This window comes from Nicotiana sylvestris, chromosome 1 (assembly GCF_000393655.2).
Source record: "Nicotiana sylvestris chromosome 1, ASM39365v2, whole genome shotgun sequence".
Taxonomy (NCBI): domain Eukaryota; kingdom Viridiplantae; phylum Streptophyta; class Magnoliopsida; order Solanales; family Solanaceae; genus Nicotiana; species Nicotiana sylvestris.
The window spans coordinates 77,247,576-77,259,344 of record NC_091057.1 but is presented as its reverse complement, the minus strand read 5'-3'; the positions used below and the strand labels follow the sequence as shown (position 1 = coordinate 77,259,344).

The 11,769-nt window shown below is 34.6% G+C and overlaps 1 protein-coding gene across 1 annotated transcript; it reads left to right on the top strand.

Moving 5' to 3' along the window:
- Positions 1 to 1,417: 1,417 nt before the first annotated feature.
- LOC138871718 (uncharacterized) lies at positions 1,418 to 5,916 on the top strand. The gene is made up of 6 exons (XM_070149619.1): positions 1,418 to 1,567; positions 1,676 to 1,801; positions 1,936 to 2,547; positions 4,519 to 4,645; positions 5,209 to 5,234; positions 5,497 to 5,916. The coding sequence occupies exons 1-6, from the start codon at positions 1,418 to 1,420 to the stop codon at positions 5,914 to 5,916; spliced, it is 1,461 nt and encodes a 486-aa protein (XP_070005720.1).
- The last annotated feature ends 5,853 nt before the right edge of the window (positions 5,917 to 11,769 follow it).

The window sequence follows — 11,769 nt, the reverse complement described above, 5'->3', positions numbered from 1 at the left end:
CATATATTTCTCCAATTGATTATGTGGTAGATTTTCCATTTAGATCATCCACATCTCAAATTAGAGAAAATAATAGAGGTAATGATGTTAGTATCAGTAGGGATAATATTGTTAAGATTAATAATACTGCAGATCTTGAAACTACTCCATCCTATATGGATTTTTCAAATGGGTTTAAAAATGATTGAAAACCAAATAGATTTTAGTCTAGGTTCACCAGTAAGAAAAATGATTTTAGAAGAATTTCTAAAACCTAGATGGGTTGTTTTCAGAAAACGGTTTCATGAAAACATGACTTCTGATTTGGTACAATATTTTAGACATGACTTTTATGCAGACATTAGCAAGAAAAATAAAATTATTGCTTTTGTTCCATGGTTTATGTCTAAGCATGTTTATAATTATATTTCTATGTTAGAAAGAGATTATACGCTCACAAATAGAAATATTGTTAATTCTATTTTTCCACCCCAACAATCTTTTCATATAGAGGAAAAAGATAAAATTATTTACTGCACAGCTTTTTCAAAAATATTTGAAAATGATGTTGCTACTATAACTGCTAATAATTTGAATACCATGCTACTCAGAATAATTATACTAATATATATGTGAGTATTCTGGGTGAACAAGTTATTAAGATCCATGAGAAATTGGACAAGCTTAAAGATGAGGTCCAAAAAATCCAACAGAAAGATACTAAAGGTAAAGAGAAAATCACTTCTGCAAGTATCAACCATCTCCTGAGGTAAAAGACTTTAAATTGAAAAGTCTGGATGACGTAAGTCTAGAAAATATTGAAGAACTTCTTGTTAAGAAGCTAGGTGAATTTAGAGCTAGTCCTCTAAGTTTAGAGCATGCATCTACTAGCAATCTGAAAGTAGATGACGAGATTAATAAAATCTCTGAAAAGTATGCTCGAAAACCACACCAAAGAATGTTTTATTATCCAAGACCAACTCCTCAAAATGTCCTAATAGAAGAACAGGACAATGACCACTACCACCAGGGTTATAGTGGGTCAGATATCTACGAGTGGAATATAGATGGTCTTGCTGAAAGACAGATCTATACAACAGTACATAGAATGCTTATGTACAGTACTATCTATAAGGTTAATAAGAATACAGATAAATCAATTGCAGAAATGATTATTACCGGATTTACTGGTCAGCTAAAAGGCTAGTGGGATAATTATCTCACTCAAGACCAGCGTTTTCAAATTATGAACGTAACCAAGACTGAAGAAGATAAGTCTGTTCAAACCTCTGTCTATTCTTTAGTCATGAATATCATCAAACACTTTTCTGGAAGATGGTCTGATAATAGTGAGACCATTAGAACGATGCTCTAGAATTTGAAGTGTAAAACCCTCATATCTTTTCGATGGTATAAAGATGTTTTCTTATCCAGAGTGATGGAATTACTAGAGAGCAATAGTACTCATTGGAAGTCCAAAGTCATAGTTGGACTCCCTCCTTTATTTGCTGAAAGGATTCGAAAAGTCCTTAGAGGCACAAGAATGAGTATTGATTATAATAATTACTCATATGGTAAACTATTTAGTGTATGCACTCACGAAGGTTTAGCTCTGTGTAATGAAATCAAGTTAAACCAACAAATTAAGAAACATCGTCTCACTGAGAGACATCAATTTGGTGAATTCTGTGAATAGTTCGCTATTGATATACCTTCCAAGAAGAAGGAATCCCATAAAAAGGACTTTAAAAGGAAAAGGGTTCTCCGGAGAAACAACATGAAAAGACCCAAAGAAGAAAGGATTTTCATAAAGCCAAAAAGGGTTTTATTAAATCAAAAAACCCTCAGGCCTTATATAAATGCGGTAGAGTAGGCCATTACGCTAAGGATTGTAAAATCAAGGACAAGATCAGGGAACTTGATTTAGATGATCATATCATAGATTCTTTATGTAAGATTCTTTTAAATTCTTCTCCAAAAATATCTGACACTGATGAAGGTAATTCATCAACAAGTGAAGACCAAAGGGTCCTTCATGAAGAAAGTTATACTCCATCTTCTGAAGAAGAGCAAGAGTCCTGTAATAAGGGACAATGCTCAAATCATTGTTGTAATACCGACGATGAACTTTTTAATATTTACTCCCAATTTAGAGACTTGAAAATCAATGTTCTATCTAACAATAATTTGATTGATCTTCTAAGGGTTATTAAAGACCCTGAATTAAGGTCCCAACTAATAGATAAGATTCCTACTAGTGCAGAAGTAGGAACAGAGGTGGAGGAGATTCCATCTCAAAAAGGACCTTACACCATGTCTGAAATTAGAAAAATGATGAAAAATAAGTCTCAGCCTGAAAGGCTTGCTACTGTCCAAGATTTAAGTACTGAGATAAATCATCTCAAGAAAGAAATCTCGGAATTAAAAGCTTCAAATGTAGCCTTAGATGAAAGGATTTTTAGATTAGAAAATTCTGTGGTGATTAATACAGATTCCAGTGTTAGGATTATTGAGATAGATAATATTGCTAGTTCTTCAGAAGAAAAAGCTGCTAATACTTTACTTGCAGTAATGGATTTTCCTGAAGATGATTTTTTATAAAAACTGCAATATTTTATCACCCAAAAGTTTTTAATAAAAATAACTCTTTCAATTGACTACAATTTCGAAAAAGAGTTTATTGCTTTATTTGATAGTGGAGCAGATTTAAATTGTCTAAAAGAAGGAGTAATACCCTCCAGATATTTTCATAAAGCCACTCACCGGTTAAAAAATGCTAGTGGTGGTGCAGTGGGTATTTCATATAAATTACCTAGGACTTATATTTGCCAACAGGATACATGCATTCCTTAAAGTTTTGTATTAGTAAAAGATAGTGATAGGGATGTAATACATGGTGTCCCATTTTTTATTAAATTAATGCCTTTTTTATATTGGGATACAAAAAGTTTTACCGGTACTTACAATGGTAAAAGTATAACTTTTGAGTTTATAACTAAGCCATTTCAAAGATTTTTGAATGATATTATTTATAATAATATTTCTTCAAAAGTCAATCAAATTGAATTTTTGAAAAATGAAATTTTTTCCATTACGATTGAACATGATTTAAAAAATCCTAAGTTAGTAGAAAAAATTAATTTTCTCAAACACCAATTTTCTACTTCTATTTGTGGAGACCATCCGAATCAATTTTGGAGTAGAAAAAGCATATTATAAGTCTTCCTTATGAAGAAGACTTTTCTGAGGATAATATTTCTACCAAGGCTCGACCTTGTCAAATGAACTCCGATTATTTGGAGTTATGTAAAAATAAAATTGATTCCTTATAGCAGAAGGGTTTAATCAGATCCTCAAAGTCCAAATGGTCTTGTACGACTTTTTATGTTAAGAAGCATGTTGAACAGGAACGAGGACTTCCTAGATTAGTCATTAATTATAAACCCCTTAATAAGGTGTTAAAATGGATTAGATATCCCATACCTAATAAAAAGGATTTATTAGATAGATTACATGATGCCATCATATTTTCCAAATTTGATTTAAAATCAGGATATTGGCAAATTCAGATATCTGAAGATAGATATAAAACTTTCAATGTGTCAATGGGTCAATATGAATGGAATGTTATGCCCTTTGGTTTGAAAAATGCTCCCTCTGAATTTCAAAAAATTATGAATGATATTTTCCTTCCTTATACGGATTTCATAATTGTTTATATTGATGATATTTTTGTATTTTCAAAAAATATAGAATCTCATTTCAAACATTTTATTCAGAATGGTTTAGTTATATCAAAACCAAAAATGATGATTTTCCAAACTTCTGTTGGATTTTTGGGTCATAACATTGAGAAGCGTAGGATTATTCCTATAAGTAGAAGTATTGAATTTGCTTCTAAGTTACCTGATATACTTAATGATAAAACTCAACATCAGAGATTTCTAGGAAGCTTAAATTATATTTCGCCTTTTATAAAGGACCTTGCTAAAGATACTGCTCTTCATTATGAATGACTAAAGAAGAACCCTAAAGCTTGGACTGACAATCATACTGAAGCAGTCAAGAGAATTAAACAAAAGGTTAATAACCTTCCCTGTTTAAATCTCGCCAATCCCACCTGGGCTAAGATTATGGAAACTGTGCCTCTGATATTGGTTATTGCGGGATATTAAAACAATGTTCTCCAGTAGATAAACAAGAATATCTTGTTCAGTTTTATTCTAGTAAATGGAATGACTCCTAGAAAAATTATGCGACTGTAGCTAAAGAAATTCTTGCTATTGTCAAATGTGTTATGAAATTTCAGACTGATTTATATAATCAAAAATTTCTGATTAAGATTGATTGCCAAGCAGCAAAGTTTATCTTTAATAATGATTTTAAATATGATGTTTCTAAACAAATGTTTGCAAGGTGGCAAGCTTTATTAGCCCCCTTTGATTTCGAAATTATATACAAAAAAGGGTCTGATAATACCCTTCCTGATTTTCTTATAAGAGAATATTTGAACTAATAGTTCTCCATTTGTCTCTACAGATTATGAGGCCTGTATACAGACTTCCTCGACAACGAGGAAGAGGAAAGGCATCTACTAATAATAGAGAGAGTAATACTCTCGCCCAAATCGAAAATCAAAGGCTAATAGCCGCTAATGTGACACAAGGTAATACCGAACATCCGTTATACAAGGAATTCATGGCTTTTATACAACCCAAGAAAGATGAACGTACATCATCTAATGAACCAACCTATTCCTCAATTATATCAAAGAATAGTAATGAAAATTTTGAGTTTTATACTCAAAAAGAAACAAAAGATTTAATAATTTTTTTGGATCAATCCGACATTAAATGGAAGGATAACCCTTGGCAAATAATGGCCAGGTATTTTGATACAGCGTCATACGCTACTCCTGCTTATAAATACATGATACACTATGAGATTAGACTCTCAACAACAGGATCCGCTGAAATTCAGCACATTTATCCTGCTAATACCAGAAAAACTTATAGTTTTTCGAAGATCATTATTAAAAATGTTATACCTTCTGATGAATGGGGTATCAGTACCTTCAAAGATCGTGAATATACACATCCTGACCAAAATATTTCGGTCAAATTTAATTATTGGGACTATGTAGAGAGTTTTAATAAAACTTTCCTTTATGAAAATCCTAATAGGAAACATTCTTGGTTTATTAAACTCTGTCCTAATATGTTTGGACAGCAAATTCCAAATTGGTTCTTCAAATGGTAGAAGTTATACGGTCCATCATTAGAAATACTTCCAAGTCTATTTAAAAACTTATATTCTCAATGGGTAGATATATCTCCCAAAATTATTTCACTACAAAAGGATAATATCTTTTATGAGGGCATTGCTGCCATGTACTTTTTCATAGAATTTTCTATCGTGTGGATAATAAAATGGGATGTACAAGTTGGTTATACCAGTGAAGGAATTCCCTATTTGAATAGAATTTTTTATCATAAGTTTTAGACAAAATTACTCCAGTCCAACCAGCAAGGGAATTTATATGGTGAAGAGTTAATCCAACAAATACAGGCTAAAATAGAAGCCTATGTCAAATTAGACATAACACATGTTGCAGAGGAAAAATTAAGTCATTTTGAAATGATCACAAAGAGGCTCCAAATGAAGAAAGGGGCTATATCAAAGAAAGAGATCCTTGCTTCGTACTTCGAAGAAACAAAAAAGGATCTAGCAAGAAATTTTGAAACAATAATTAGAGATGATATCTCTATGGCCTCCATTGGAAGCACTTCAAATGAAGAAGTATGTGTAGCAGGTGAAGCGCAGAGTCCCTCGGACATAGAAATCAATATTGAAGAAATTGAAGATTTCTATACAAAGCTGAAGGAAAATGCTGAAGAATCTTCGGAGAAAAACGACAAAGGGAAAATCAAAGTCTGAATTATTGAAGGCCCCATCAGATAAATTATTGGGGTTATAAAGACAACTTTAATAAAGTAAAGGGTCCCTCCATTATTGAAGGGAATCTGCTTTTATCACGCAATTTGTCTGTTTGTAATTATAGGACTTTATCTTTTTATCTTGTCGGCCACACCTGTAATTATTTTGTCGGCAAGTTCTACTTTTTAGTTTTGTTTGTTTGTAGGTTGATCCATTATATAAGGATCATTTTCCATTCTTTAGAGGCAGGCGTTAGCCAAAGTATTAGCTCTGCCTTCTCTCTAGTCTCTCGCTGTACTTGTAAAGAACCCCTTCTGTAATATTTTCCATTTTAAAATAAAATCAAAAAGGTCGCTTGGCCACAACTAAGGGTCTTTGGTCTAGTACTGTTCTTCTCCTTCCCTCTTCCATTTTTGCAATACTGTTAGCCTAAATGATAGGCTAAACAGGTAAATGTTAAACTTGGTTCTCGAAGGTTATTTACTATGCATGTTTGGTAGTTAGGAGTTTACTGTGTCAACCCGATGGGGTTTTGGGTTAAGAATTATATAGACCAGGCAGTTACAAATCTCGACAGTATACCTTGGTTAGGCTAACCTAACCGGTGGGGCTCGTAAACCCGTTTAGGCAGGTGGCCATTGAAGGGTTTCATGAAAACATGACTCCTAAATTGGTACAATTTTTTTAGACATGCCTTTTATGCAGACATTAGCAAGAAAAATAAAATATTGCTTTTGTTCCATGGTTTATGTCTAAGCATGAAACGGCATGAAAAGACCCAAAGAAGTAAGGCTTTTCATAAAGCCAGAAGGGATTTTATTAAATCTAAAAACCCTCAGGCCTGTTATAAATGCGGTAGAGTAGGCCATTATGCTAAGGATTGAAAAATCAAGGACAATATCAAAGATTCTTTATAGGATTTATTACAAACCTTTATATACTTTAAATACTATGTGCAAAATTATGAATTTCAAAAACGAAACTATTCTTATAGAAACCAACTTTGGTAGATCCAAAGTAACCACCAGAAGACCTATCAAATGAGATGAAATTGATTTCCCTAAAGAATGGGTCATAGAGGAAGAATACCATGTTGAGGTCCAAAAAATCCAACAGAAGGATACTAAAGGTAAAGAGAAAATCGCTACTGCAAGTATCCAACCACCTCCTGAGGTAAACGACTTTAAATTGAAAAGTCTGGATGACGTAAGTCTAGAAAATATTGAAGAACTTCTTGTTAGGAAGCTAGGTGAATTTAGAGCTAGTCCTCTAAGTTTAGAGCATGGATCTATTAGAAATCTGAAAGTAGATGACGAGATTAATAAAATCTCTGAAAAGCATGCTTGAAAACCATACCAAAGTATGTTTTATTATCCAAGACCAACTCCTCAAGATGTCCTAATAGAAGAACAAGACAATGAACACTACCACAAGGGTTATAGTGGGTCAGATATCTACGAGTGGAATATAAATGGTCTTGCTGAAAGACAGATCTATATGACAGTACATAGAATGCTTATGTACAGTACTATCTGTAAGGTTAATAAGAATACAAATAGATCAATTATAGAAATGATTATTACCGGATTTACTGGTCAGCTAAAAGGCTAGTGGGATAATTATCTCACTCATGACCAGCGTTTTCAAATTATGAACGCAACCAAGACTAAAGAAGATAAGACTGTTCAAAACTCAATCTATTCTTTAGTCATGAATATCATCGAACACTTTTCTAGAAGATGGTATGATAATAGTGAGACCATTAGAACGATGATCCGATATTTGAAGTGTAAAACCCTCACATCTTTTCGATGGTATAAAGATGTTTTCTTATCTAGAGTGATGGAATTACCAGAGAGTAATAGTACTCATTGGAAGTCCAAAGTCATAGATGGACTCCCTCCTTTATTTGCTGAAAGGATTCAAAAAGTCCTTAGAGGCACAGGAATGGGTATTGATTATAATAATTACTCATATGGTAAACTATTTAGTGTATGCACTCAGGAAGGTTTAGCTCTGTGTAATGAAATCAAGTTAAACCAACAAATTAAGAAACATCGTCTCACTGAGAGACATCAATTTGGTGAATTCTGTGAATAGTTCGCTATTGATATACCTTCCAAGAAGAAGGAATCCCATAAAAAGGACTTTAAAAGGAAAAGGGTTCTCCGGAGAAACGACATGAAAAGACCCAAAGAAGAAAGGATTTTCATAAAGCCAAAAAGGGTTTTATCAAATCAAAAAACCCTCAGGCCTTATATAAATGCGGTAGAGTAGGCCATTACGCTAAGAATTGTAAAATCAAGGACAAGATCAAGGAACTTGATTTAGATGATCATATCATAGATTCTTTATGTAAGATTCTTTTAAATTCTTCTCCAAAAATATCTGACACTGATGAAGGTAATTCATCAACAAGTGAAGACCAAAGGGTCCTTCATGAAGAAAGTTATACTCCATCTTCTGAAGAAGAGCAAGAGTCCTGTAATACGAGACAATGCTCAAATCATTGTTGTAATACCGACGATGAACTTTTTAATATTTACTCCCAATTTAGAGACTTGAAGATCAATGTTCTATCTAACGATAATTTGATTGATCTTCTAAGGGTTACTAAAGACCCTGAATTAAGGTCCCAACTAATAGATAAGATTCCTACTAGTGCAAAAGTAGGAATAGAGGTGGAAGATATTCCATCTGAAAAAGGACCTCACACCATGTCTGAAATCAGAAAAATGGTGAAAAATAAGGCTCAGCTTGAATGGCTTGCTACTGTACAAGATTTAAGTACTAAGATAAATCATCTCAAGAAAGAAATCTCGGAATTAAAAGCTTCAAATGTAGCCTTAGATGAAAGGATTTTCAGATTAAAAAATTCTGTGGTGATTAATACAGATCCCAGTGTTAAGATTACTGAGATAGATAATATTGCTAGTTCTTCAGAAGAAAAAACTGCTAATATTTTACTTACAGTAATGGATTTTCCTAATGATGAATTTTTAGAAAAACTGCAATATTTTATTACCCAAAAAATTTTAATAAAAATAACTCTTTTAATTGACTACAATTTCCAAAAAGAGTTTGTTGCTTTATTTGATAGTGGAGCAGATTTAAATTGTGTAAAAGAATGAGTAATACCCTCCAAATATTTTCATAAAACCACTCACTGTTTAAAAAATGCTAGTGGTGGTGCAATGGGTATTTCATATAAGTTACCTAGGGCTTATATTTGCTAACATTATACATGCATTCCTAAAAGTTTTGTATTAGTAAAAGATATTGATATGGATGTAATACCTGGTGTCCCATTTTTTATTAAATTAATGCCTTTTTTATATTGGGATTGTGATGACCCGGCCAGTCGTCTCAGGAGTTACCGCTCCGTTTTCCCCCATTCCTGCTTCTTTATGCTTCGTTAGCTATGTTTTATCTGGTCGAGTTAGTTGGTTTGCGTTTGGAGTGGAATGGATGAGAAATGAGATACTTAGTCTCTTTAAAGAAGGCTTAAGTTGGAAAGGTCAACCGGATGTTGACTTATGAGTTAGAGGGATCGGATGTGAGTTCCGATGGTTTGATTAGCTTTGGAAGTTGATTTGTGACTTAGGAGTATGATCGTAAGTGGTTTTGGAGGTCCGATGTAGAATTAGGCTTCAATTGGCGAAGTTAGTATTTTGGCGATTTCCGGTTGATAGATGAGATTTTGATCTGAGGGTCGGAACGGAATTCCGAGAGTTGCTGTGGCTTCGTTAAATGATTTGGGATGTGTGTGCAAAATTTCAGGTCATTTGGATGTAGTTTGATTGGGTTTTTGATCAAAAGCGTATTTCAGAAGTTTTTAGAAACTTAGGTTTGAATTCAATCAGAATTGATGGTTTTGGTATTGTTTGAGGTGTTTTGATGATTGGAACAAGTTTGAATGAGGTTTTATGATATGTTGGTGCTCTTGTTTAAGGTCCCGGGGGCCTCCGGTGAGTTTCGGGTGGTCAATCGGACCATTTTCTAAATTTTAAAGTTGCAGATTTTGGGAGTTCAGGTGTTGCAGAAAATAACCCTTCGCGTTCACGTAGAAAGATTTGAGGAAGACCAGAATTAAGCCTTCGCGTTCGCAAGAGGTACCTCGCGTTCGCAAAAGGATGGGAAGCAGTGCATCGCGTTCGCGAGAAGGCAATCGCGATCGCGTAGAGCAAATTGGGGTCCAAGGCATTTTGTTCATCACGTTTGCATAAGGTTGTCGCGTTCGCGAAGGTGTAGGAGGTAGAAGCATCGCGTTCGCGATTGGTGTGACGTTCGCATAGGGCAAAAATTGGTCAACTTAAGTTTGTGCTTCGCAAACGCGAGTTGTTGACCGCGTTCGCGAAGAAGGATTATCAGAACTGGCCAGAAAATTTATAAGACATTTCCTCCGCGATTTTGCGCCATATTTCCATCATAGTTGATCATTTTGAGAGCTCTTTGAGGGATATTGAAGAGGGATTCAAGGAGCATTGATTGTAGGTAAGTTTTATGAACCAAAAACACGATTCTATTGTGAAATTAACCTAGAAATTCATGGAATTTAAGCTAAAACTGGAAGAACTAGGGCCTGGGACTTTGAACTTTTGAATTTGGATTTGAGGGACCATTTGAGGTCGGAATTGAGAATATTTGGTATGTATGAACTCGTGGGGTGATAAGGAATCAAATGATATAAAAATTTCTGAGTTTCGAGAAGTGGGCATGGGGGTCGAGTTTTGTTAATTTCGAAATTTTTGATATTTTTCCATTGTTTTCGCTTGGGTTATGTTCCCTTAGCATATTGTGATGTATTCGTTTTGATTTTGGTCAAATTCGATGCGCGAGGAGGCTGATTTGAGAGGAAAAGGCATTGCGAGCTAGAGTTTTTGCCGGTTCGAGGTGAGTAATGAATGTAAATTATGTCCTGAGGGTTTGAAACACCAGATTTGCACATCGTAGTGATATATTGAGGTGAGACACGCGCTTAATGATGAGTGTGGGGTCGTTTACTATTGGAGATTGTGACTTGGTCCGTCCCAAGTGATGCTTTTACCGCGTATTTGATTGAAGCTTATTTGTTATCATCATTATTTGGATTGATTGCCGTATTTGGGCTTCGTGCCAACTATTTGGACCCTCCAGGGAGTTTTATCATTATTTCTTCACTGTTTTGACTTACTACTTGAACTCAGTCGTATCGTTTTTCCATTATTTTACAACTCAGCCACTTTTTACTCGGTTTTGAAACTAAAATGATATATTAAATGATGTTTTGGGCTGAGAACTACTGTTTTACTAATGCCCGAGGGGCTTATATTATTTCTGGACTGAGTACGGCCAAGGGCCAGATATGAGGATACAATGGGATCGGGATGCGCGCCACAGCAGTGCTATACTGATATTGATATGAGGCCGAGGGACTAGATTTGATGCCACGAGATGGGTTGATATTGCGCTTGGGCCGTAATAGGCCCCTCCCGGAGTCTGCACACCCCTAGTGAGCGCCGTCGACGATAAATAAATGGATCGGGCTGCGCGCCGCAGCGGGTACTACAGGTTATCGTTCTCTGTGTTGATTTCCTTTATATGTCTATCACTTAACTGCTAATTTATTGTATAATTATCATATTTTGTTTTCATTGGTTTATTGCTTTCATATTACTTGTTTTAAACTGCCGCATTATAGATTACTATGTGATTCTCCGTGATTTCTTATTCTCAGTCATTATTTATGCTTATTACTCACTAGGTCGGAGTACTCACATTACTCCCTGCACCTTGCGTGCAGATCCAGGTGCATCTGAGGCTGAGTGAGGATTTTTAGTTGAGCAGCGCATATCCGGGAGCATCGAGGTAGCT